Source organism: Vidua macroura, chromosome 1 (assembly GCF_024509145.1).
Source record: "Vidua macroura isolate BioBank_ID:100142 chromosome 1, ASM2450914v1, whole genome shotgun sequence".
NCBI classification, from domain to species: Eukaryota; Metazoa; Chordata; class Aves; order Passeriformes; family Viduidae; genus Vidua; species Vidua macroura.
The window spans coordinates 2581831-2609555 of NC_071571.1; the positions used below are offsets into that span (position 1 = coordinate 2581831).

Here is a 27725-nt window from a genome sequence, read left to right on the forward strand (position 1 = left end):
GCAGTGTTCTCCTGGGGGTCAGTGCCTGGCAGCACAGAAAGTCCAATATTCTCAGCAGCCAGGGTTCCAGCAGTGGGTGAGGGCAGGAACAGGATCTAATACCTTCAGAGATCTCACAGCCTACAGCAGGCCTGTATCAGGGATCAGTTATCATGATAGAACTCAAAATAACAAAGCCTCTTGTCCTGGCAGGAGCTGCAGTGAGATTCACCAACAAGACCAAAGACATAGAAAAAGTCTCAGCTCGGCTGCGGGAGGAAGCCAAACTCCAGGCTGAGCTTTCAGACACAGAGGCCACTGTGAAGTGGATGAAAGATGGGAAGGAGCTCAAGGCCAGTGAAAAATACGAGTTCCAAACTGTGGGGAAGAGGCACGTCCTGAAAATCCGCAGCACCGCTGAGGAGGATGCTGGAGTCTATGAGTGTGCCTGTGATGGGGATAAAATGCTCTATCAGCTCTCAGTGAAAGGTGAGTGACTGCCTGGGCTGCTCTGCACTAGTGATGCTCCTGCCCTAAAACAGTGGAGCCATCAAGGCACACAGAGGGACGCTCCAGAGGGAGTCTGGTAATTGCCCACCAACATCCAGCCTTGATAATGTGCTCCCACAGCAGACCTGGGGAGCAAATACAGCAACTGGCCAGCTGCTAAGAGCTGTGCTTTCACTCCAGCTGGCATCTTGATATTCCAGGGAATTTGGTGTAATTTGGTGAGGGAGAGTGGTGGGTAGGGAAAAGTGCTCTTGAGATGATGAAATCCAGCCCCAGGGGCAGGACATGACAGAGGATCCCATGTCTGTCCCACACTTGCTGTGTGACATCAGAAGAGAAACTTCAGTTCAGATTGCACAAGATCATCTTGGCATTGTGGGATTTGGTTTTGGTTTTTTTATTATTTGTTTGAGGATATTTGTTTGTTCTTTTCTGTCAGTACTGTGGTGGATAAGAGAAAAGACCTTTTCAGGGCACACTGGATGGATTAACCCCTTCCTGTTTACAAGGTGTTCAGATGTGTAGAAAACCAGCAACGTGGCACTTTATTTTGGTATTTCTTCAACCAGCAGAGTTTTACAGCTGCCCTATATTTTTGGCTGTTCTTCCTTTCATGGCAGTCTCTACCTTTACCCTGAAACCAACAGCATTGAACCTCCTTCTTGCAAACCTTCCCATCTGTGGAAGATTTTATGAACTACAGCAGAGCTGTCTCTGCCTTGAAGGGGAATAGGTTTTGCCTAAAACCCCCAGACTGTTCCTCACATGGATCATCAGATGTCTGCTGAGATTCAGAGCACAAAGTCTTACTCCAGGCCAGTCCAGCCTGTTGTCAGACTGTCACCGAAAGTGAGGGGAAAACAAAAACCCTCCAACAACATTTTTTAGTGTTAGAGAATCAAGGCATCACTTCATTTCTGGCCAGGATGTGCAACAGAAATAATTTCATCCTCACATTGCCCAGGTCATGCAGAGGAAATCATGCCATCACACATGATGTTTACTAGATTTTTCACTTATACTGTCAAAACCCAGAGAAATTAATTGGTTCCATGTTCATTGGTCCCAAATTCTGCAGTTCTTAGTATTTGGTTTCCTATTGGTTATTGATCCATTTGCCTTCAATGTTAATTAGGTTCTTATTCTTCATTCTCTTATTGATCTTTTCTGAGACCAGGTGTCTCTGACCATGCCAGGGGTGATGTCTGATGTTCATTAATGGTCATTATTGGCTGTTATCTTTTTTATATCTCCTGGGGGTGCTACCCCCAGTCTGTTGAGGTGTTAAGCTCATCAGGCCTCAAGTGGTGATACAGTTCTTTGAAAAGAAACTTCAATTCCTTTCCCCCCGGGCAAAGGTGAACAAAACCCCTGACTGAAGTTATAAAAATGTTTAAACTTTGTATCATTTCCAACAAGACTGGAGGGATTTCAGAACCTATTTTTCTTTGAACTGGCAGGTTCACTCTTTAAAGCCGTTTGAGTTCCATGTTTTGTCCCACAGCTCACCCTCACCTTCCTCCCAGGCATGATCACAGTTCCTGCACGGAGTAAGTCTGAGGTGTTTCATCCTCATGTTCTGCTGGCACCTCACCCTCCTTGGTCTCTGTAGAAACAGCAAAGCCTGAGAATATAGTGGGTTTTTTTCTCATTTGACAACTTGTTTGGTCATTTCAAAGAGCAAACTTGAGAGAGCTGAAAAAAAAAAAGAAAATGTGACTAAATCTATATAGAGAGGAATTTCTGTCTACAACTGGCACCTGCTCTTGATTTTGATTTTTTTTTCCCCTCTCTCGCTCTGCCTCTTTAGCATCATTTCTCATGCTGACAGTTCTACCCACATTTACTTGAAGTACCTGATGGATGTTTCCATGTGGTTTTCACGGTGCCGTGCCTATCAAATGAGTGATCAATGTCATTATTTTAAAATCTGCGTTGGCGAGCTGTGATTTAAAGTCTGCTGTTTACAGCTTGATTCCTGGTGAATCACCTTCGGTACCTCCCATCCTCCTGGGATGAGCCTCAAAAATGCTGTATCAACATTTTTTTACCTTCCATCATCAACACCTTTTATGGGCCACAGGGAATCATTTGAGGAGCAGGTCAGCTGTAAATGGCATGTGGGCATCACGTGGCTATTGAGGGGCTGCTGTGCTGGGCCACGGCCACCGTGTCACTGCCTGGGCCTCCTGCCCAAGCCAGCCAGGAATGCACTTGCCACTTGTCACTGCAGTCCCTGCACTGCCCTGAGCTCCACGTGCCAGGCACCTTCTGACACGTGACCTCCCGTGGTGACAAGGGACATCTGAGATGTCTCCTTCAGGCTGCTCTGGTTGTATTTTTCACTCTGGTTTTCTGAGGAAGGGGAAGGTGAATGAATGAACGCGTCTCCCTCTTCTTCCTCCCACAACCTTGAACCTGTGGACTGTTTCACTAGTGCTGGGGAAAGCATGTCTTAGCAGTGCCCTTCCCTTCCCTTCCCTTCCCTTCCCTTCCCTTCCCTTCCCTTCCCTTCCCTTCCCTTCCCTTCCCTTCCCTTCCCTTCCCTTCCCTTCCCTTCCCTTCCCTTCCCTTCCCTTCCCTTCCCTTCCCTTCCCTTCCCTTCCCTTCCCTTCCCTTCCCTTCCCTTCCCTTCCCTTCCCTTCCCTTCCCTTCCCTTCCCTTCCCTTCCCTTCCCTTCCCTTCCCTTCCCTTCCCTTCCCTTCCCTTCCCTTCCCTTCCCTTCCCTTCCCTTCCCTTCCCTTCCCTTCCCTTCCCTTCCCTTCCCTTCCCTTCCCTTCCCTGTGGTTTCAGCTTGGATATTGGTGTGGGTTTGAATCTTTTGCTTTGAGGCAATTAGTGACTCAATTCTTTCACTCCATGTTAATATGATGCCAGATTTATTGTTTCTTTTCTATGCTCCAGTTAATTTCCAGGAATAAATTTCTTTTCATTTTGGTCCTATGGGATATCCATATAGATTATTAATTTTATGTAATTTAATTTATCTAGGTTATATTTTAACCTCTTCTAGAGTCAATTTATTTGTCAGGTGGTTACAATATAATGATTGAATAACCTTCCTGGCTTTACCTCCAGTGTATTTCTTTCTTCACCTTTCTTTAAAATATTATTTTAAAGCTCTGTTTCCTGGAGCTTCTTCTCCTTGACTCAGCCTCTTGTGCCATCTATGTGCTCTGCTTTTTGGACACTGAATAATCAGGAATATAGTTGGAAACTTGTCTGTTTCTGCTTTGCAATCTAGTAATTAGATCCATAATTAAATAAATACATTTTGTCTTATGATAAATGAATACCTAATGTAGATGTCAATGTACATTTTTATTGCTGTGCACAGAATTCTTTACCAGAGCTGTGTCCTTGTTTTGTTTCAGCACTTGCAAACTTTGTAAACAAAGAAAAAACTGGAGGAGTTGTCAAGGCCATCGCTGGGAAACGGGCTGAGTTTGTGTCTGAGACCTCCGAGGCCAACATCATGGTGAAGTGGTACAAAGATGGGAAGGAGATCACAGCCAGCAAGAAATTCACCGTGGAAGACAAAGGAAAACTGCACAAGCTTGTGGCTTCGGCTGTGACAAAAGAAGATGAAGGAACTTATACCTGCAAAATCGGGGATGACACTCTTACTTTTGATTTAAAAGTCTCAGGTAAGTTTGTACTGCAAGTATGGACCAGAGTCTGTGTGAGAAATGCAGGATTTTATTCTTTAGGCTTGTCCTGCCTTACAAATGGACAGATTTTTGGGCCAAGGTTGCACAACACTTTGAGAGTGTTTCTGACCCTTGCTGTGAGATTCTGACCCTTGCTGTGATCCTGGGTGCAAACCCAGAGTATGGGCATATAATATAACCATGCTGTGATTTATCTGAGTCAGCTCAAGCTTCTTCTAGGGCAGGAGCACAGCCCAAACACGGTGCTGGCTGAACAGCTGGCAGCCACATCTGGCCTCTCATTCTTTGAGCTCAGCGTGTGCATCATCTTAGGACCACCTCGGTCAGGGGTTCAGAGCCTTGCTGTGAGAGCCTTGTGCCTTCCTTTGACAAGTTTAATTCCTGATTTTGAGAGTTAAACATCTCCTGCTGTTCCCAGAGGACACTGTGATCTCAGGGGTCGCTCCCTGTGGCGCTGTAAGCGACTCTGTTAGTCCCTGTCACGTGCCCATCACACAAAGCACGTGGTTGTCAGGTCAAACCCAGAAGAGAAATGCTTGTCACCACTGCATTCCAGCCCAGGATGGAGCCAGAGTATAAAATGACACAAGAATTCATCTGTGAAATTCAATATCTGTGAAATTCAACTGATTCGAGTTGCATGTTTGTGGGAACTTTTCCTCTAAATGGGGTTTTCTGGCTTGTGCCTGGAGCCTAATTGTTAACCTGTTCCTAAATTTCAGATTGAAACTCTCCTGGAAGCTTCTCCAGGCATGGCTGCAGTACAATGCAGTTCAAGAGAAGTCACAACTGAATGCTTGTGACCTGTAACAGAATATCCAGGTTACTGTGATGCTGACCATGAGCTAACTAAAGTCTCAGCAAAGCTGATTAATTTAAGACAGCACTTGTCTGCAGGGATTGTTGCAGGATTTAGTGAGCTGGACGGAGAGCTTCCAGCTGGTGCTTGCTCAGATATTTACTCTGCACCTCACCTTCCATTCTCTTCTGAGAATGCAACATCATGCAATTTCTCTTGGAGTGCAATTGCCAGCCCCTGACTTTACCCACTGAAAAAACTGGTCTGAAAGAGCCAACCAGGCTCTGCCCAAACTGACCCCTCAAAAGGCAATTTGTGCAATCTGATTTATACTGTCTGATTAGAGCAAAGATGTCTTTTAGAAGTGTTCTGGTTGTGCTTTTGTCTGAGCACCAGGTACAGAGGATTGCCTGAGCTTGGTATAAACTTTTTCCTGGCCGTGGGCAGGTTGGGTGAATCTCACCTGCAGCTCCTATCACATGGCTGAGGCAAAGTAAAATGGTGTCTGTTAAATCTAGAATCACAGAAAGGTTTGGGTCGGGAGCTTAAAGCTCATCCAGTTCTACCCCCTGCCACGGGCAGGGACACCTTCCACTATCCCAGGTTGCTCCAAGCCCCATCCAACCTTGGACACTTCCAGGGGTACAGGGGCAGCCACAGCTTCTCTGGGCCCTTTGCCAGGGCCTCCCCACCTTCCCAGGAAAGAATTTATTCTTAATACCCATCTAACCCTGCCCTCGGCAGTTTGAGGTTGTTACGCTATGTCCTAGCCCCACAAATTTTTCGGTGAGGAAGGGTTGAGTGACCTGGTGACAACACCTTAGCCAGGGCAGCTTCCTCCTTGTTTCATGTGTCACCATAAACCTTTTCCAGAGTGCTGAGAAGCTGCACTGCACACTCAGGGGGTGGTCTCAGGGCAGGGAATCAGTCTGCCTTGAGGGTAATGAGATACCCCAATAACCCTGAGCAGCAGGATTCTGGGGAGACCCTCCTCCTTTGGTCAGCTCATTGTTGAAAGATATGTCAGTCCTAATGAATGCAAATTTTAATTAAATACGTGCCTGGCATGGCAATTGTCCTTGGGGTACTCGGTGATGGAAAGCAACAGTTGTTGCTGAAGGAAATGCAATACTGAGCTGAGATTGGCTCCAAGTGACAGCCCTCAGCCTGCTCTTCCTTGATGGAGCAAAGGCTCTGAAATACCTGGCATGCCCATCAGATATTGCTCCTTGGCTTAGGGACAAGCTGTGTTGAGGAGGTTTGCTCACATTTTACACCGGGGTCTCTGTCCTCACTTTATTGCCTTCAAAGACAGGCAGTCTTTGATCTTTACCTTTGCAAAGAGTCTTAATTGATAAAAATGTTGAGTTGTTGCTGCCTACATGACAGATACCCTGTGTTTGCACAGCCCTTATCTGTGCTGTCAGCAGGGTTTGAGCTGAGCTATCCATGCAGGAACCTCCACTGAGCTGTGTGAGCAGTTCTGAGTTCTCTGCAGGGAAGATCAGTTTCAGCCAAAAGACATGAGATTATCGACTCGTATATTGATAGAAATATGAAATGGTTTGGGTTGGAAAAGGCCTTAAAAACCATCTCCTTCCAACCCCCTGCCATGGGCAGGGATGTCTTCCACTAGACCAGGTTGCTCAAGCTTTTTCCTAACTTGAAGTTGGAGAATATTTTGTCAGTGAGGTTATCCCACATGTGCCCTGGCCTGGAGAAGAGGTAGTCCAGTAGGATTGGTACTATGAACAAGGAGCTGCAGGAATGGGCTCAGAAACATTTAAAAAAGGCTCCTCAGCACCTCTAAGTAGATTTTCTGAGACTTCCCAGGTCTTTTCAAAGCTGTTTCTGCCCTCAGACATCAACACATATCCCCCAGAGCTTGCTTGACGTCGAAATCAAGGAGTGGTCAATGAAGTGTGAGCAACTTGAGGGCGTCTCCGTTTGATTTGAAAGATCCAGGAGGATGTAGGGCAGATGAAGGGGATTTCACTGTAATTGAGAGCAATTATCTGAAGATCAGAGGGGTTTGCACCATCTGTCAAGAGAGGAATCAAGTGTGTGTGATAATGGAATAACGATCAATAACCGCTGTCTCCTAACTTTGTGCAGATAAACCTGCACCAAGGCATAAACAGTTTTCTCTTTTCCACTCCAGATGAAGCTGTTACTTTTGTCAACAAGCCCAAAACGACTCCAGAAGTATCAGTCGGTCCTTCTGAGAGCCTGGAGCTGGTGTGTGAGGTGTCAGCTGCAGGTGGGACCGTGGTGTGGAGGAAGGATCAGACTGAGGTGAAGCAGGACCAGAGGACAACAATCGTCTGCCAGGGGACACAACGCAAGCTCATCATCAAGAAGGTGACACAGCAAGACCAAGGCAGCTACACCTGTGAGACGAAGGACGACAGAACAACATTCCAAGTCAAAGTCAGAGGTGAGAAAATGCCGGGAATTCCAAAGGTAACAAGGAGAATTACATTTTGAGTGTCTTGCATCCAGAGGATCATCTCACAATCTCCCTGGGGTGAAAGATCTCAGCCATCATACTTGATTTTTTTTTTTTTTTGGCAACTTTCATAACAGTATTTTATACACATGGTTCTGCATCCATGACTGGTTGTGACCACAAAAAAAAAAAAAAAATCATAGGAAAGGATGGAAATTCCTTCTCCTCTCACAATTAGCTGGTGTGTCTGCAGAAAAACTCTCATGGGAAAATAGTGTGAGGGATGGGCAGCAGAGGGATGGATAAAGAGGAAGGGGAAGGTGTTTGAAGAGCTCTGATTAGATCCCATCCCTTAAACATTGGATGGGGCTTGGAGCAACGTGGTCTAGGGGAACCTGCCCATGGCAGGTGGGCTGGGTTGTGATCATCTTCAAGGTCCCTACCAACAAACCATTCCATGATTAGATGGAAAACAATAGAATTATCCCAAATAGGCAAAAAAAAGAGCAACGGTTAATGGACATAAGGATACAGATGCTGTTCCCTTCTGATTCACTGGAATCTTGGAGAGACACAGGGAGAGAAAAAGAGAGAAGAGGGAGGAGGGTTCAGGCAATGCAAGTGGTACTCCAAGTCCTGCATTTAAATCTGTCCTAAAACTGTGAGTTTTTAACATTACCCCAGAATTCCCATCAAATTCCCATTCCTATTCACCTCTTGGCAAGACAGAGATGAAGGTGATTTCTTGCACTAATGGCCCATCATGATATTACCTGTTGGGGCAAGTACAGTGAAATAGGAGGAGCTTGATTAAACAACAGAGACAATGACTGCAAAAAGCTCTGTGTGACTGTTGGGGTTTCCTTACAGAGCCAGAGGTTGTGTTTACAAACAAGGAGAAGGTGCAGAAAGAGGTGAAGGCTGCACTGTCAGAAAATGCCACGCTGAGCTGCGAGGTGGCCCAGGAGAAAACGGAGGTGAAGTGGTACAAGGATGGGAAACTCATCACCTCCAGCAAGAAGTTCAAGGTGGAGTGCGAGGGCAAATCGCGTCGTCTGGTGGTGGGCCAGGTGGAGAAGAAAGATGCAGGGGAGTACACCTGTGAGGCTGCTGGCCAAAAAGTCACCTTCAGGATCAATGTCAAAGGTGGGAGATTGTTCATTCTCATCACAGGAATGTCCCTTAATACTGAAAAATGTGCCACACTTTGGGCTTCAGTTTCTGTGCAGCCGTAAACTTCTTTGAGTAGGGATGGACATCAGCCACCTGTCCACTGTCACACTGATGACAGCTGGACATCTTCATCCATGGGATGGATCAACCTCGGTGCCCCTTGGTGTTTTCTGATTTCCCACTAATGGAAAGATAGACAAGTTTTCATTCTGTTCCATTCTATGCCTTTATAAGGATAAAGGTAAGGTTGTCTCCCAGATATGTAGGAAAAATAAGTCTGGAAGAAGTAGGAAAACGGTCTCCTAGAATGAACAAGGTTTCCATATGGGTCCTGGTGGCAAATGAGATTTGGTATTTATTTATCCATTACATTATGGAACAAAGCAATGGATTTCTTGTGGAGGTGGGAAGAAGCTGAAATCCTGAGGCACTGCATCATTTTTCTCAGAAATGGCTGATGCGCTGTCCTCAGGCACGACAAAGGCCCACATCCTGTATAAGCATAAAAAGATACCAGAGATGTGGAAGTCGTCATGTTTTTTGTTTGGGTTTGATCACTCTGGAAGCATCAACTTGTGTGTGATTTTAAAATCACTTCTCCCACTCCACAGAAGCAGAGGATGCATTTATCAACAAGGACAAAGTGAAGAAAGAGGTGAAGGCTGCACTGTCAGAAAATGCCACGCTGAGCTGCGAGGTGGCCCAGGAGAAAACGGAGGTGAAGTGGTACAAGGATGGGAAACTCATCACCTCCAGCAAGAAGTTCAAGGTGGAGTGCGAGGGCAAATCGCGTCGTCTGGTGGTGGGCCAGGTGGAGAAGAAAGATGCAGGGGAGTACACCTGTGAGGCTGCTGGCCAAAAACTCACCTTCAGGATCGATGTCACAGGTGGGAGACAGATTTTGGGTTGCATTTAATTGGATTTTCTTTGTATCTGGGTGCTTTCCCCCATTTTCTCTGATGGAATATTAGAAAAGCTGTTAAAGTACTTTCTGATGCTGGTGCAAGCTGCTGTTTCAGTGAGGTTGTGTAGGACTGGGCAGATCTGGAGTTGACCTGTTCATATCCTGATGTCAGGTCCTCACTTCCCTATTTATCTCCTTCAGCTGTGGAAGTGAACAAGATTTTTCAATAGTAGGCACTGTGCTCCAAAAATTCTTCCAGTTTGATCACCAGTACTGGTTTTCCTCCTCCTGTTATGGGCATTCTTCTACAGAAATCACTGTTTTCCTTCCTTCTTTTTTTGCAAGTGGTAGGATAAGAGTGAATGGTCACAAGTTCCACCAGAGGTTTAGGTTTGATATTGGAAAAAAAGCTCTTAACCAAAAAGGTTGTCAGGCATTGGAGCAGGCTGCCCAGGGAAGTGGAGGAGTCCCCATCCCTGGAAGGATTTGAAAGCTGTGTGGATGCGGCACTTGGGGACCTGGCAGTGCTGGGGGAGCAGTTGGACTCAATGATCTTCCAAGTTTTTTCCAGCCTAAATGATTCTGTGATTTCTTTGGTCTCAGTACATTTTACAAGATATCTGGTGAATTTTCTCTCAGGCTCCAGGCAGCCGTGGACACCACCTACATTCTGAGTGATCATTTCTGAATTTGATGTTAAGAAAGGGTTTGTTTGTTTTAATATTTTTAGCACTCCACCATCTTTACAGCCAAATCTCTCTTTTTTTAATATTAAAATTCTTGTCTCATATTCAGAGGTGATCAGAACAGGGAAGCGATTTTCACCTCTGTTTTCTTATAGCACCAAACAGAGGTTTGGCATTTTATCAGCAGTGTAGAGGAACAGCTGTGTTGTGAATCTATTGACTCCACTCTGTGTGGGGTACCCGGGCTGTGAGCTGGGGCATTTTGGCTCTTTTTCATTCTTTGTGTAGCTCATTCTTTGGCTGAGGGAGATGCAAGTTTCAGTAGAGGATAGGTAAGGAAAAAAGGACAAGTAAGGATAGATTTGAGAGGTGTCTTCCAGAGAAAATTCAATATGGACGTTGATAGACCATCATAAAAACACAGGTTAATTTGAGTTGGAAGGGACCTTAAAGATCACCTTGTTCCCACCTCCTGCCACGGGCAGGGATGCCTCCCACCATCCCAGTTTTCTCCAAGCCCCGTCCAACCTGGCCTGGAACACTTCCAGGGATGGGGCAGCCACAGCTTCTCCGGGCAAAATTGTTATAAACCAAATTCATCGTTCGCTGCTGACACTGGTTCATGTGCTGCTGCATGAAAACAGAAATTTAGTGTTTTGCACGTGAACTTCTCTGTCTGAGGGAGCTGTCTGCCTCAGGAAGGTTTCCAGCTCTCTCTCCAGCGAGGTGACCTCGTGGTGGCACAGGGTAATGTGACCCCTTGCCCTGTGCCATCAGCCTGCCTTAGCTACCGTTGCTGTATTGCTCATGGGAGCAACTGCAACACGAGGTGCCAGTCCAGCACTGGCTGGAAAATGATCCAGTGTGAAAGTCAGGAGGGATTATGCGTACTCGGAGTGGTTGGCTCTCCTGCAGCAGAAATCCTTCTCTTACTAGTTTATCCCAAAGTGCAGCGGATTTCTGGGTCTTAATTTATCCTGGTGCCTTTGCACTTGGACAGCTTTTCAGGGTTCCTGTACTCCGGGGCTCCACTGGAAGCACAAAGCCTTCCCTGTTTAAGGACAGGTTGAAGGTTAGATGCTCAGTGCTGGGTTTTGGGATGCCACTGTAGTTTTTGGGTTAATATTAAAAAAAAAAAAAAAAAAAAAAAAAAAAAAAAAAAAAAAAAAAAATCAGTTGCTGCACACCTTGGGAATGAATTGGACATGTAGAAAAAGAGCTGATTCTAAAAATGCAGTATTTCAGGATTCAGGGTATGCAGTGGAATCCATATTTTAAATCAGTGAAAGTTTCACATCCTGAAAATATTTTTCCTCATTTCCACTGAATCTTCACTAACCAGTTTCATTTAAGGTTGGAAATGTCATCTTCACTGAATAGTTGCTTAAATTTAAAACGAGTTTCTAAAAGAAATTATTAACTGGTGCAAATCACTTTGGAAGCTGACTATAAGTTTTGGTCACACTTCCTATCAGTATAAAAATGGTTTATATGAAAGGTCAGGAATGCAAAGGACAAGTGATATGAGTCTAGAATATTCCTGCTCTGCTAACCCAGCATTTTAAATACAGCCCTCATCGACACAGGCTTGTTTTATAACCTACTGAATGCACTCTGCATATTCACACTCAAAGTTGTAGATGGGAGTTTAAATATTAATATTTTCGCAATCAGTTTTGAATGCAAAGCTTGGTGTGTGCTCAAGCCCTTTCAGATGTCAAAATGCTGCTGACATGTCCCTTTGAGGAGCTTTGCATCGCCCAGCACAGACCATGTGCCTTCTAAATGACTACAGCATCTCCTCACACCCCTTCTACAGCCAATATAAACAGAGGAGCTCATATTCAGAGCCCCTAAGCTGGATTCCTGCTCTGTGTTGCTCCCTGCAGGACTCCTCTCTTTCTGGGGACTGTGCAATATTCGTAGCAAGGCTGTGATGTGGCCCAGGACCACGCGTGGTGCCACTGTCAGCAGTGGAGGAACTCGACCTGAGCTTGCCCCTTCTCCTCACCCTCCCAGGCAGCTGCTGATGTTCAGAGCACAGATGTGATGGAGAGAAAGTCATCCAGGAGGAGCCAAGGATGGCTCCAGGAGGCTGCAGGGGGTGACTGGGGAGAGGAAGGCAGTAGCACAGGGGATGGAAGTGGCTCAGAATCCCCAAGAGCTTCCCAGGTCACAAAATCATGAGGTTGGAGAAGCCCTCCCAGACCATCAAGTCCCAGCTGTGCCCGACCTTGTCACCCAGCCTGGAGCACTAAATGCCATGTCCAGGTGTTCCTTGGACACCTCCAGGGATGGGGACTCCAAATCTCCCTGGGCAGCTCCTTCCAGTGCCTGACCAGCCTTTCCATGAAGAAATTCCTGCTGATGTCCAGCCTGACCCTCCCCTGGCCCAGCTTGAGGCCATTTCCTCTCATCCTGTCTCTTGTTCTCTGGGAACAGAGCCTGCCTTCCCCATGGCTGCACCCTCCTGTCAGGAGGCCAGTTTGCTGCAAAATCAGATTTTTTTTTTAGGGAATAAAAATAAACTTCAAATTTTATATGCTAGTTTTATGTGTAATATTCATCGAGTGCTTTTCCATAATGAGAATTGTGTCTTTTTCCTGTCTCTGGGATTGGGTTACAAGGTATTTTCTGAGCAGCACCCAATTTTGATCTAAAATACCTGGCAAAATCCTCTGAATAATGTGATAGTGGAGGTGACAACTCACCATTGTGCTGTATTTGGCTCGTTCCAAATGTGAGGAGAAGAAATATCATCAAGACACGAGAGAGAATTTCATCTTTATATTCATTGTAAGAAATGTGCAAATGAGGTGGTTGAGCTGTTCATGAGGACAAGTCAGAGAGAGATGACAATTACCTGGACTATATTTTGAGGGTACATAGCTTTATTTATTAGATAAATAGAACTGCAAAGCCGTGTTACTTACAAGAGTTTAATATCGGATTATTTATGTTGGAAAAGACCTGTAAGATCATCGTGCCCAATGGTAAAACCAGCACTGCAAGGTCCAATATCCTGCCCAACATCTACACCTCATACAAGTAAGAACTTCTTGACACAAGATATTTCCATCTTATAGATCTTCCCAATTATGTTTCCCTCTTTGCAGAGGCAGAAGATGCCTTTGTCCACAAGGAGAAGGTGCAGAAAGAGGTGAAGGCTGCACTGTCAGAAAATGCCACGCTGAGCTGCGAGGTGGCCCAGGAGAAAACGGAGGTGAAGTGGTACAAGGATGGGAAACTCATCACCTCCAGCAAGAAGTTCAAGGTGGAGTGCGAGGGCAAATCGCGTCGTCTGGTGGTGGGCCAGGTGGAGAAGAAAGATGCAGGGGAGTACACCTGTGAGGCTGCTGGCCAAAAACTCACCTTCAGGATCGACGTCAAAGGTGGGAGAATGTGCTGCACCCCTGTTTTACATCCTGAAAAAACGGAAATCCCTGTTTTTCATCCTGAAAAATTGAAGGGCGGGGGAAAGTTACATGGCTTTTCAAACTCCATCTCAACAGGCAGTGACTGAGCCAGCACTTAACTGGTGTTGGTTTACTCATAAAATTTTGTTCAAGCTGTAAGAGCTGTCTTTGTTTTTTAGAAACTAAGCATGCAGTGGATTTCTTTAGTCCCAAACTCAGGTCAGGCTGAAGATCCCTGGGAGATTTCCCTGGGAATCTTGGGGACATGCACTGACAGCAAACAGAGAATGCAGTAATTTCTGGATAAATTAAAGGGCACAGCAGATCTGAGCACAGGCATACTCTTGTGAAAGCTCCTTTCTGAAACATAGTTTATTTTAGAGGAAACCTTTATATTATGGCCTTTATCAACTGGATGGAAATGCCAGATCTGTTCTCAGAAGCCGGAAATGAGGAAACCAGCTCTTTTCACCTTGATACTCAAGACAACTTTTAATCTTGACATCCTTCAGTTGGATGCTGATGAATTTAAAGCAAATTGAAGAGTTCATACATCAGATTTATTTTTGACCATGGCATGGTGCAAATACAATGGAGGCTGGCTAATTTTCATTCATTAGAAAAAAATAATTTAAGGATGACACATCTTGAGGACAGTTGGGAAATAAAGATACAGACACAGAATAGGCTCACACAGTTTGTTTTCCCAACACTATATTTGTTTTGCTGGCAAAGTAAACTGCAACTCTTGGGTTGGTTGGGCAATTTAGTGCTTGTCGTCTTACAGCAAACCTAATTCTGAGAGACCTCATCCACCTTAGTGCTGCTGGATTTTGGGATATGTTACTTTCTTCAGATTTTGAAGAAAGGTCATGGTGGAAATTAAAGCAATTTTGAGGCTGTGCCTTGGACTACCAGAGAATGACTCCTTCACTGGCAGTTGATGTAATTCAAATGTTAAAAATTCAGTAGGTGCTGGCGGCGGGGAATGTGAATGGGAAATTAATTTCAGCACCACAATTGAAAAGGTGATGTGTGCACTTGGGAAGGGATCTGTGAATTTTCAAAGCCTGCCCTTGTACCCTCAATTGCAGAGGCAGAAGATGCGTTCATCAAAAAGGAGAAGGTGCAGAAAGAGGTGAAGGCTGCACTGTCAGAAAATGCCACGCTGAGCTGCGAGGTGGCCCAGGAGAAAACGGAGGTGAAGTGGTACAAGGATGGGAAACTCATCACCTCCAGCAAGAAGTTCAAGGTGGAGTCCGAGGGCAAATCGCGTCGTCTGGTGGTGGGCCAGGTGGAGAAGAAAGATGCAGGGGAGTACACCTGTGAGGCTGCTGGCCAAAAACTCACCTTCAGGATCGATGTCACAGGTGGGAGAAGATTCTTTGGCCCATCAGTCTTATTTCTAGAAGCTTTAGAAAAATTTACATTATTTTATAAGCCTTCTTCATGTTACACTTCAGATTTTTGGAGTACCTCGTTGGCATGGCCTAGGATGGATACAAATGAAAGTTTTCTTCCTATGTTCTTTGTCAAATATTTAAAATTCTTAAAACAGGGAGCTGAATCCCTGGAAAAATTTAGAAGCTACACACTACTGGAGGGAAAGGGCTGTAAAAAAAAAAAGGTACTGATTGTGCATGTCCTTTTTCCCATCTTGGGGCCACGAGAACAAATCTGCACCACAGCTCATTCTCAGTGCAGGGTCATGGTGGAGAGCCTGCCCAATTTCCACACTCCTTTTCTTTACCTTGGAAGTGCTCATTTCAGCCTGAAGGGAGTCATGGAAGTAGGGCCTGATATATATTCAGGTCTTTAAGGTGTTAAGAAAATGGCAAGTAAGGAAAGAAGGTGTCACGGAGACTCATCCCAGTTGTATTTCCCTACTGGGACCATAGAGAGGTAGAATAGATTCAGCTTCCCAGCTCCCTCACAGCTTCCCAATCCAATTCCAAGTGGTGTGGCTGATGTGTCTCTGGAGAACAGGGAGATTTCACCATTTGGATGTGAGATGAGCTGAGCTTTTCCCAAGGTTGCGCTGAGAACAAATAACAGGGTCCTGGACATGTCATTGCTGGTCTAGCACCTTTCTCATTTAACAAAATGACCTGAGAAGAAGCAGAAGAAGCCGCTGAGAATCAAAGAAATCAATTTTATGGGACTATAATGCAGCACAGAACAGCTCCTTCCTCTGAAAATTTGATAGTTTGCAATTAACTTCAAAACATGTCCTGCCTTGACTGGGTCCTGCCTGACAATGTTTTTATGTTTTATGAACCATAGAGAGATTACTGCTGCCAAAAAACATAAAATAGGCAAAAATCCCACCACAAGGTCCTTTGCATGTTCTTCTGATAGACTTAGATGTGGACTGTCATGTCAGAGGGTTTTTTCCAGTGCTACCTGTAGGCCACGATAAGTGGATCGAGGAACATCATATTTTGGAGAAAGTCTGGATTTCTCTCTCTTTCCAGAGCCAGAAGTTGTGTTTACAAACAAGGAGAAGGTGCAGAAAGAGGTGAAGGCTGCACTGTCAGAAAATGCCACGCTGAGCTGCGAGGTGGCCCAGGAGAAAACGGAGGTGAAGTGGTACAAGGATGGGAAACTCATCACCTCCAGCAAGAAGTTCAAGGTGGAGTGCGAGGGCAAATCGCGTCGTCTGGTGGTGGGCCAGGTGGAGAAGAAAGATGCAGGGGAGTACACCTGTGAGGCTGCTGGCCAAAAACTCACCTTCAGGATCGATGTCACAGGTGGGAGAAGATTCTTTGCCAGAATTCAATAGAGGCCAATACAGCAATAATTTAAATAACTATTCCTCCAAGACTCTGTTGCAATAGTACAGATTTCTTGCAGCCTGCAGAGTTCACTTGATTTTCTGTGCTTGGTTACCTGGATTTGTGGAAATGGGAATATTTGGCTTTAGCATGGTACAAGTTCTGTCTCATTATTAGCCAGTCTAACAGTTCTGTTATAAATATAATAGAGATAATTAATGTTCAGATTCCTTCCAAGGGTGATTCTTGTACATTGAACTTCTTGTAAGCAAAGAGCCATTACAGAATCCCTTCCTTGCTAGTCTTGCAATCCTGTTTTGGAAGATTTAGAGGCTGGAATATGTTTTGTCATTTGCAGTATCAGTAGCAGCACATCTCAGGATGGGTTGTAAACAGCATTTTTTCTGAATTTGGGCTGTTGTGTGATTGAGATCTCAGTTTTTTGAGATGTCTTACTATTCCTGCCAGCTGCTAAATGCCCCTTTGCTGTGAAATATTCCAAGAAATTGCTTTATTGTGTCTGAGATCTTAAGTAAAAGGAATTTGGGAGCTAATAGTGATATGCAAGACAGATGTTCTTTGGGAAAGTTTGGATTAAATATTTTTTTACCTGGTGACTTCCAGCTGTAGGGTTGATGCCAAGGCTCCTCTTGGTCCTTTCCATGCCTAGGCTCTTATTTCCCAATTTTCCAAGTGGCAACTCCATCCCACAGAAGGGTAGACACTGCTCAGTGATGGCAATTGGTTTTGGCAAGTGACAACCTAAATATTTTCCAAACCTCTCCACGGAAATCTCTAAGATTAATCCAATTTTAACCCATCAACAATAATTTTCTTCCTTTTCTGTGCTCAGAGCCCAAACCTGCATTTATAAACCAGGAAAAGGTCCAGAAGGAGGTGAAGGCTGTCCTGACAGAAAGTGCCACCCTCACGTGTGAGGTAGCACAGGATGCAACGGAAGTGAAGTGGTACAAGGATGGAAAACTGCTCGTTTCCTCTCGGAAATTCAAAATAGAGACCTTGGGCAAATCCCGGCGCCTGGTGGTAGAGCAGCTGGAGAAGAGGGATGCTGGGGAATATATCTGTGAGGCTGCAGGCCAGAAGCTGACCTTCAAACTGGAACCAACTGGTGAGTGCTCACTTTGTGGTGGGAAGAACCAGACCCTGTGGCTTAGAGGAAAAGTGGATATTCCTGACACAGCAGCATTGGCACAGTCACTGTCTCCCCTGGAGAAACACCAGTGAGGCACATGACACATTAATTCTTAATCTAGCAGTGTAGAGGTGGGAAATTTGGACTTTTTTTGGGGGGGCCTGGAAAGGCTACATAGCTTTTTTGTTTATCTCTTTCACACACCATATCACCCAACCTCTTTCAGTGGTAGGGAGCTGAAAGTAGATGTGGGAAGTTTTGAAGAGCAGCAGTGGAGCCATGGGGAAAAGTGACTCAGAAAACCTGGTCTGCTGCTTGTGTGTGCCCCCAGCATGCCTGATTTTGTGGCAAAGGGTTGTACAAGATAGAAAGGAGGCCAAAAAGAAGGGACTGGAATCACAGAATGGTTTGGGTTGGAAGGAACCTTAAAGGTCAAGTTCCAACCTTCCTGCCAGTGAAGCAAATAGAAAACAGACCATAAATTCAGCCCATTAATGTCTCATCTTAATTTTATCTAAGATCCTAAAAAGGGGAAGGGAAATAATTATTTAGGCAATTTTACTTCCAAGAAACAAGCTTTTTATGGGCAGCAGATAGAATATAAAATTATTTGCATTTCCTTTCCTCTGCTTCTTTTCTAAACAGAAGCTCTGGGTTGCCTGAGAAGACCATTTTCTTTCTTCTTGCTCAGGAAAAGATTATACCAGTCACAAATATTGAGCCATATTCCCTGGTTTATTACAGGTTATGGATGAGCTGTGGGTGGAAGCCCTGAAGAGAAAGCAATATAAAATTGCTGTGTCAAGGATTTGAGCATAAAGTTGTTAATTTTCCTGGTTTATTGTCTTTTCTAGAACCAGAGGCTAAATTTGAAAAGAAAGTTGTCCAGAAAGAGCCTCTCATTGTTCAAGAACACGAAAGCATCACGCTGACAACCTCAGTCACACCTGAAACCGCTGCAGTGAGGTGGTTCAAGGATGGCACAGAAATCAAGGCAAGCAAGAAATGTGTGATAAAAAGTGAAGGGGCGTCCAGGACGCTGACAGTGAACGCAGCTGAGAGCACAGACTCTGCCCTCTACACCTGCCAGACAAAGGATGACAAGCAGGAATTCAGAGTCCAGGTGAAAGGTGAGCAGTGCCCAGGTCACAGCCCAACCCAACCAGCTGCACTTCCCTCATGGTGGGGTGGAGGTGAAATCCAAATTCTTCTGGAAACTGTTCCAACCTCAAGGCTTGTTGCACGTTCTCTGGATGCCCCACCATGGGCCAGTAAAGTTCTCCATCTTCCAAATTTCCAATTTTTGTCTTTTGCTGGCCAGTTTGGAAGCCCAAGACGAGTACTTCTGGTGTATGTTCCCCTCTTGTTTCTGTATCCTCCTATAGAATGACAGGGATTTGAAAATACCATGTCAAAGGAATCTGCCTGAATTTCCATGTTAGTTAGATTTTCTCTCCCCTGAGCCCCGAATACTTAGGGCCATTTTATTTGTTTACTTTTTTATTTCCACAGTTGGGCAGAACCAGTTTCTTAGAACAGGTTTCTTCCCTTTTCCTCCCTCACACTTTTCCCTTCTCCTGGATCTCAGAAATCCCGGTGAAGTTTGCCAAGAAGCTGCAGGCCGTGAAAGCTGAGATCGGTGGCAGCGTGTCCCTGAGCTGTGAGCTGAGCCACGCCAAAGGGAAGGTGACGTGGAGCAGGAATGGTGTGGAGATCAAGCCCAGCAAGCGTTTCCAGATCCGTGAGGAGGGAATCAAACGAACCCTGACGATAACAGGGATCCGGGCTGAGGATGAGGGAGAATATTCCTGCGAGTCCAGGGATGACAAGAGCAGCATCACCATCGTCCCCAAACGTAGGTCTCTAATGGTGGCAGTGTGGAGGGATCCCTGGGTTTTGTCCTCAGCTGTTACAGCCCTGCAAAGATGAATTTGTTCATGTGTCTGGGGTGACTCCCGTGTTGAGAACAAAATACAGAACTCCCCTCTCAGTGTCAGTGGAACCTCTATTTGTGAAAAACGTAATGATTGTGAGACCTGTTGGGCCCAGGTCTCTTCATATTGCATTTGAGGCCGGAATTAATTTTCCCAAATAAAAGATGGGATTTTATTCCCCCTTTTTTTTTGCTTCTCTTTGTCCACAAAATTTACTCAGACATGGGAAATATGATCCACTGTTGTCATCACTTAGTGTAAGTAATCAAATTCCTGCTTCCAGTAAAGTCATGGAAGCTTTTAGCTGTTTGGAGGCATTCATGCCTCAAGGACATGCTCCTGAATGTTTTACCTCTATCCATCAGCTCCCAGAGTGGTGAAATTCGTCACAAGTCTCAACAGCGTGGTGTCTGAGGAAGGAAAAGAGGCCGTGTTCAAGTGCACCGTCTCCCCCAGTGACGCCGTGGTCACCTGGCTCAGGAATGGTGCCAAGATTGAAGCCAGCAAGAAATACGTGATCTCTCAGAAGGACACCGACCACAGCCTCACCATCACTGACCTCACACTGGAAGATGCAGCTGAAATCACCGCCAATGCTGAGGGCGTGGAAAGCACAGCCAACCTCAGAGTCAGAGGTAAGAGGTGGCAGTGCCCCTTTGACTGGCTGGAAATGTCACCCTGCCCACGGCACAGGCTTGGAATTAGGTGGTCTTTAAGGTCCTTTCCAACACAAGCTATTCTATGATGATGTTGTTTTATGTGGCGTTCTCTCTAATTAATTATGTCAGCAGCAGGGAATTTCTGCTTTAGCATCATTAAATAGGAGTGCCCAGAATGCTTTGTGTTTGGAGGTACATGAGCCACTGGTTTAATTTGCTTTCAAAGCCTGTTTTCTGGATCTTCTACATTCCTGCTAATATCTCCTCTCTTGCAGAGGCCTCAATCTCCTTCACGAAGAAGCTGGAGCCCAAAACAGTTGAAGAGAGGGAGACAGTGACCTTGGAGGTAGAGCTGAACAAGCCTGCAGAGGTGAAGTGGATGAGGAACAGCATTGTGCTGAAGCCCAGTGACAAAATAGAGATCAAAGCTGAGGGAACAAAGCACACCTTGGTGGTCAAAGACATTTCCTTCGCAGACCGGGGCTTCTACTGCTGCGAGAGCCCCGATGACAAGACCCAAGCCAAGATCAATGTGGAAAGTGAGTTCAGTGATCCTCAGTTCTATAAATACCCCAGGCAGGGTTTGGAGATGGATTCTGGTCTCTGCATTAGCATGGGGACACAGGGACAAAGCCATGGGCTTGGCCACCAGTCAAATGACCAAGAGGAGGTGAAAGCTAAGCCATGAACAAAGAATGTCTGACTGGTTCCTGTTGCCTCCATGTCATCCCACCAGCTTTGACCTTTAAGCTGCTTGAAAAATTCTTCTCTTTCCTCTCTTTCTCATTCCCTGATATGCTCTGTGTTTTTCCTTGGTATGATTTTTTTTTACCAAAAATCCCTCTTCAGCCATCCATTACCCTGATTTTTCTCTGCAAAAAAATTCAGAATGTCTCTATTCAGAATGTCTCTATATTCATTCAAGGTCTAAAAAACTACAAAAGCAAATCTTCTGTCTGAGAGTGTTTCACTCTCAGAGTGTAAACTAATGGTGCTTCATCCACCGCCCTGTACTTCTGTCCCTTTCCTACATCTTTTTTGTAATAATTGTCACAGGATAGGTGAAGACAGGATTTAATCACTCGAGGACTGTCTAGTTTTGTCCATAAAGTTCTTGCCACCAACTGGTGCTGGGCTGGTTCTAAATAATAGGTGAGGAAGGACTTGAAAACAGTCTTTAGTTTGATGTCTTACAAAGTGGAAAGGAACAATCTCCATGATGCTAGGAAATAATGGACTTTAAGTGCAGTGAGAAATATCTAGGTTATATTCTAAAAAAGCTTTTTAATGGTCAGATGGCTGAATAGGTTGTCTGGAGAGGTCTTGCAGCCTTCATCATGTTTTTGGTTTTTTTTTTTAGTTGGCAACTTAATTACTTTTAGTGGTGATACAAGTTTAAACACCAAATCCATTTAACCGGATGATAGGGCATGGATGTCTTGTCACAGGAACAGGTAATATCCACCCAAACCATGGCTGTTTTGGCCACCAACCTGTGAGGTGTCAGCATATTTTGCACCAGTCCTGGTTTGGTTTTTTTTCCTTTTACTATACCTTTTTCCTCCCATCCTTGTTTTATCCTGATTGGAGGACTGCACAGTATTGCCATGGACTTATTTGTCCTTCTTTTACTAAAAACTGATAGACCTCGACAGAAAAGGGGCTAGGGACTTATTTGTCCATAGTATTGCCATGGACTTATTTGTCTTTCTTTTACTAAAAACGGATAGACCTCAATAGAAAAGGGGCCAGTGGTGTTTTCCGTGATATTTGGTTGATCTGTTTGTCTCATGAAAGCATCCATTTAAAAAATAACAGCTATGTTAGCAGTGTGGTCATGAACAGGTTTTATTTCCTGTAAAAGTTCTTGTTTAATTGGCACCAGCCAATTGGCAGGTGCATGAACAATGGGGAAATAATCCGTTTTGGAAGTCCTCAGGCTATTTCACAGCTGCCGGTGCGAGATCTCCAACTTTTCCATGTTGTTTTCCAGTGAGGCAGATCAAGCTGGTGAAAGGCCTTCAGCCCCTGGAGGTGGCTGAGAAAGGGACTGTCACCTTTGAGGTGGAGGTGTCCCACGAGGACGTGGAGGGGACCTGGCAGAAGGATGGTGTTCGTCTGAAACCCTCACCCAACATCAGCTTCAGTGTCCTGGGCAAGAAACACTCACTGACTCTCTCCTCGGTGGCTCTGGAAGATGCAGGACTCATCTCCTTCAAAGCAGAGGGCATTAACTCATCAGGGAGGCTCACTGTGACAGGTACACGAGGCTGCTCCAGCCCTGCTTGGGGTGGTGGATGCAATTGTCTTCTCCTGACCTGGAGAGCAGACTTTAGAGGGCAACAAATTTTCCTTGTCGCTGCAAGGGATGTAAAGCACAGTAATGTTTCCTTCTGATGCCAACAGGATCATTGTGGCATCGCTGTCCACAGAATAATGACAAAGTGGGAGGGAATGGTAAAGTGCCCAAACCAAAACAAATTTTATTTATCATGGAAGCCAGGCTCTGCCTACCCATCAGTGCTTGTGTGACCCCATTCCCCACTCACTGGACTTTCTCTTTCCTTCCCAGAATTGCCTGTGAGGATCAGCAAACCTTTGGCAGATGTGAGTGTAACTCAGAAGCTCAAGGCCACGTTCGAGTGTGAGCTGTCCAAACCCAATGCCAATGTGAAGTGGTTCAAGGTACAGCACTTAATGGATTGGGATATTTTAAGTTCTCATGTCTCTGGAAGGGAATGGGAGCCTTTAATTCTACTTCCAGGGAATATGAGCCTGAGCCTTTGCAGTAAAGCTCTTAGCATTGCTCTCTTGTCCTTACGTTCATTTTCTCTCCCAGTTTATCACACTCAGGTTTTTATTTACTGTATTTGTATATTGGATTGAAATCTAAATTTTTCTATTCTTGCACAGAATGTGAGCACTGCTGTTACAGACTTGCAGTCTTGTGCTTCACTCCACACCAAGCAGTATTCACCCAGGATTTACAGCTGTTTTGGGAAATGGGATATAAAGGGAAGCCTCAATTTCCTTTGTCAGTGACAAACCAGTTCCCTTTCCCTTGACACTTATTTTGGGGATCAGCTCTGGCATTTCATGTACTTCCCTTGGGGCTCAGCTGATACCTTCCTTAACTTGGGGTAGCAGCAGTTCTTCAAGGTGGAATTTGGGCTGGAAGAGTCATCTCACTTCCAACCTCCCTCCATGAGCAGGGAGGGACACCTTAAACCAGATCAGATTCCTCAGAGCCCTGTTCAACCTGCTCTTGAATGTTTCCAGGGATGGGGCATCCACCACCCCTCTGGGCTACCTGTGCCAGTGTTTTGCCACCCTCATTGTGAAAAGCTTCTTCCTTATTTCCAGTCTAAAACAGATCCTCTTTTAGTTCAAAAGCATTTATGTCTGAAGGGACTCACTGCCAACTCTGCATGGTGTTTTAAGCCTTCAAAAAAGGTGTCAGAGGTAATCCAAAATTTCTGTGTGTTCTTCAGATATTCCAACTTCCTGAAATCTTTGCCCTGTGATGAATATTCAACACATGTTCCTTTAAGCACAGTTTTCCATTCAGTCCAACAAGAAGGATGAAATAAGCACAGATCTGAATGTCTATTTTGCTTACTGCAGATCTACAGGAGTTGAGGGTGATCTGCTTTGATCTTTTTCCCCTTTTAGGATGGGAAGGAGATCCGGCAAAGTAAAAACATTGGGATTATCTCCCAAGGAAATAAGAGAAGCCTCATTATTCACAAGTGTGAATATGAAGACCAGGGAACCTATACATGTCAAGCAGCTGAAGACAAGACATCAGCTAATCTAAAGGTTCATGGTATGTTTGGCTGAAGTAGGAAAATACACGTACTGGAGCATTTTTGGCTAGACAGCAAGAAATTCTTTGTGGAGTGTTTGTTTTTCACAATTGCTCATTTTGGTTAAGTTTCTCTTCCTGGTGAGAAAATGCTGGCAAAGCTGTCCTGTGCTTGCTCTATCCTTGCAGTATTTTTGGAAGAGGTCCTAACTCAGTTTTCCACTTCTCATAAGTGGAATCTGAATGGTGCTTCTGGATTGGCACGCCAGGAAATACTGGGCATGCTGGCCCGAAGCAGGGGTTCAGTGGCTGGTGCTGATGTGGTTTGGTGGCACCATTGTCACAGGGGGACTTTGCCTGAATAGGGACTGGACAAGCCTTGGGTATGAGCTCAAGAAGTGCCCTCATTTTTAGGTTATAAATGCTAAGGAAAGGGTGGTTATTTCTGCCTGCACCTCTCCTTTATGCTCGAGGCAGTTTTTCCATCTGAGTGTTGCACTGAGCAACTGATGAAGCACCAGGTGTGTTTTGTCACCAGGCTCCGAAGCATCTGAGATAAACTCTGAGATAAAGGCAAATTACTCAACAGACAGCTCTGGTGTGCCCTGACAAATGTTGTTTTCTAAAGGGGCATCTGAAAATCAGATCAGCTCTTTCTTAGTGAAAGACAGAGCATCTTTCTCATGGCTTGCCAGATGCTGTCCTCATGTGGCCGCTTGGGTTCAGCAGTATCTTCATGAAATTCTGCCCCATGGCCCTGTCGGACTCCCCCTTTTCTCCCTGGTTTTGGGGTTGGGATGGGTTGTTGTTTGCATTTCAGCTCTGCTCCTGAGGCTGATCCAAGGTGTATCAAGGCCTTCTCTGTCAAAAACAAAGGGCTGCAGTAGCAGAGATAAATAGATCAGTTCTGGCGAAAGGAGTGCCAAGGTGCAGAGTTAGAGGATTATACTCCGTTCAGGAGACTCTGAAAAAAGATATCTCCCATGTAAAACGGAGGAGAGCATGCAGAGAAGCATGAATGAGGCAAGTTTATAATGACCTAGAATTGTAGACTTTTGTTTAGTTTTTCTTGGTGAATTTGCTTTCATCAATATGTGTATTTCTTTCATTAATACCTGCATGAAGTTCCAGCAGCCATAAAATCCTCTTACACTAAGCTTCAGCCATAAAAAATATTCACTGTGTTGAAGAGAGAAACTACCCAGGAAGTTCCTCATCTAGAATAAAACACAATCCTGTTTTTTTAATCATGTAATTATGCAGAAAGTAAGCACAGTACTCACTTGTGGAGAAACCCCCAAATAAATACTTGTCTTTATGATTTCACAGCCCGGGATGTCAGGATTGTAAAACCACTGGAAGATGTGGAAGTGAACGAATACGAGAGTGCATCTTTCATCTGTGAGATCTCTCACGACGAGGTCGAAACCCAGTGGTACAAAAATGACAACAAGCTGAAGACTTCCGACAACATCAAAATGCGGCAGGATGGTAGGAGGAAAAAAAAGAGGGGATTTTTGTCTGGAATGGGGGTGGGTTGGATGAGAGGCTGGCATGGGAGAGTAGAAAATAAGGTTTTGCTCTGGGACAGCTGAGCTGTGTCTGTTTTTGTGTCTGTTCCCAGGAAAGACCTATTCCCTGACGTACACACGTGTCCAGGTTGAGGATGCGGCTGAGATCAAATTCGTAGCAGAAAAGGCAGAATCTCGTGCTCAGCTGACTGTAAAAGGTAATTCTGCTGTTCGTGCCAGCACTGCTTCTGCTCTCTCACGTTACAAAACAGTTCACTTCCCTCACTTTGCACGTGAAGGTTAAAAAAAGTCCTACAGGGTTCAGAGAAAGAAAAACTGCCTACTTTGCTGCCTGGGAAATATCAGCTAGGAGTTTATTTTGGCTTAATTCCAGTTAAATTGTCTCAGGAGGTTGGATTTGCACCTTTAGAGTTTTTAAATTTAAAGTTGTGTGTGAAATTTGAGGCACAAAAAGCTGTACCTTGACTTTGTCTTGCATTTTCACTTTCTTGTGTATGTATACGAAACCCAGCTTTTTTTTTGTGTGTGTTTAACTAAAACAATGTGATAGAAAGAGAGAAAAGGAAGATGTTTGAATTAACGCACTGCTGAGGAGCTCAGGAAACTGGAGATCAGTCCCTGGTTTTGCCGTAGTACTGCTGTGAGGTGTTGAGGAAAAACCACCTGTTACTTCTGCAGTTCAGCCACTCCAGTGGTAAAATACGGAGGAAAAGTTTCCTTTTGATTAACTCTTACTAATTAAGCTTGTTAAATGAGTGCTCAGCACAGCGGGGATTCCTGTCACCATCCAAATTACTGCACATAAAAGAAATATTGCTGATGAGTTCTTATGGAGGCCGTACTGATTACTCCATTTTCTTTGCCCTCGTAGAGCTGCCCGTAAAAATCGTGAAGCCCTTGCGGGATAAGATCGCCCTGTGGAAGCACCGGGGGTTCCTGGAGTGCCAGGTGTCCCGAGCCAATGCCAAGGTCCGGTGGTTCAAAAAGGACGTGGAAATTCACCCTGGTGAGAAATACGAAATCGTGAGCGAGGGCGTCTATCGGAAACTCGTCATCAACGACGCCGACTACGAAGATGAGGACACGTACACCTGTGATGCCTTCGATGACAAAACCAGCGCTAATTTCTTTGTTGAAGGTAGAAAACCCCTTTTTTTCACCCCTAGAATGCACTGGGAGGAGGACGGGCTGGCTCACTTGTTGTTTACTTTGGAAACGCAATACTGCTTAAAAGTGAATTTTAATTCATGTTATTTATTCTGAAGTCCATCGGTGTTGGATCCTTTTACACACAGGAACATGCTGAAAAATTAATATATGGTATATTCTCCTAAGGAAAATGAGGGAATTCCTATTCCAGGGACATTTACCAAATGTATTGGATAAAGTCTGTTTTTCAGATAAATGTTGCAGCTCCTTCTATCAACGTCTGCATTCCAATGAACCTTTTTTTTTTCCATTTTATTGTATTACATATTTGATATCAGTATAGGAAGGTGACTTTAGAATTAGGACCAGGAATCAAGAGATATAGATTCACTTTCTGGCCTGTGACCAGCAATATCTGCTTGCTTTTATACAGAATAAAAAGATGTTTTAAGGCCTTTTGAGTTCATAAGTGCAGAAAAGATGTCATGAGTGTTCAGGCTGATAATGGAAAAGCTTTCATGGCTCCTAAATCCCTGCTCTCTTGTTCCGTCCAGAGCAAGCCATTAATATTGTAAAAGAATTGTGTGATGAAGATGTGACTGAGCCTGAAGAAGCCAATTTCGAATGTGAGACATCCATTCCATCTGTGAAACCTGCCAAGTGGTTCCTGAAGGGAGCAGCCTTGCAGGCTGGCAGAAACATCATCATGCAGCAGGAAGGCACCATCCACAGGCTGACAATAATAAAAACAAGTGTTGATATGACAGGCACCATCCAGTTCTCCATTGGCAAATCCAAATCCACGGCGAACCTGCTCGTCAGAGGTAATGTGATTTTTAATACATATCATGTGAATCAGGACAAAGATCTTCCCTCTCACAGTACGTGGAAAGTAATTTGCCATAAATATTCTCTATTCTGGGCTGGGTTCCTGGAAATGTGTGTGTACCTGGAAGATCTGTTTAGTTCCCAGCTGCAAGTTGCTGGGAGTGATGCTGGATGCACCAACTAAGCCAGAAATGTCTTAGCAAGGGATCTGATTAAATGACTTTCGTGTCCCTGGTATTCAAATCTATCAAGCTAAAACTGGTTTCTGGTTTATTTTTATCTTCTTATCTTTACCAAGGAGGAG

At 44.8% G+C, this 27725-nt stretch overlaps 1 protein-coding gene across 1 annotated transcript in view; it reads left to right on the forward strand.

The window, feature by feature from the left end:
* OBSCN (obscurin, cytoskeletal calmodulin and titin-interacting RhoGEF) overlaps nucleotides 1-27725 on the forward strand; it is a 168714-nt gene that overhangs the window by 15528 nt on the left and 125461 nt on the right. The window contains exons 6-25 of the mRNA XM_053972858.1: nucleotides 193-468; nucleotides 3864-4136; nucleotides 7121-7396; nucleotides 8279-8554; nucleotides 9193-9468; nucleotides 13288-13563; nucleotides 14682-14957; nucleotides 16062-16337; nucleotides 17215-17490; nucleotides 18369-18644; nucleotides 19103-19369; nucleotides 19814-20083; nucleotides 20383-20646; nucleotides 22101-22367; nucleotides 22680-22792; nucleotides 23780-23933; nucleotides 25242-25403; nucleotides 25537-25641; nucleotides 26316-26582; nucleotides 27148-27417. Of these exons, the coding sequence (XP_053828833.1) occupies nucleotides 193-468; nucleotides 3864-4136; nucleotides 7121-7396; nucleotides 8279-8554; nucleotides 9193-9468; nucleotides 13288-13563; nucleotides 14682-14957; nucleotides 16062-16337; nucleotides 17215-17490; nucleotides 18369-18644; nucleotides 19103-19369; nucleotides 19814-20083; nucleotides 20383-20646; nucleotides 22101-22367; nucleotides 22680-22792; nucleotides 23780-23933; nucleotides 25242-25403; nucleotides 25537-25641; nucleotides 26316-26582; nucleotides 27148-27417 (4896 nt within the window). The remainder of the gene's footprint in view (nucleotides 1-192; nucleotides 469-3863; nucleotides 4137-7120; nucleotides 7397-8278; nucleotides 8555-9192; nucleotides 9469-13287; nucleotides 13564-14681; nucleotides 14958-16061; nucleotides 16338-17214; nucleotides 17491-18368; nucleotides 18645-19102; nucleotides 19370-19813; nucleotides 20084-20382; nucleotides 20647-22100; nucleotides 22368-22679; nucleotides 22793-23779; nucleotides 23934-25241; nucleotides 25404-25536; nucleotides 25642-26315; nucleotides 26583-27147; nucleotides 27418-27725) is intronic.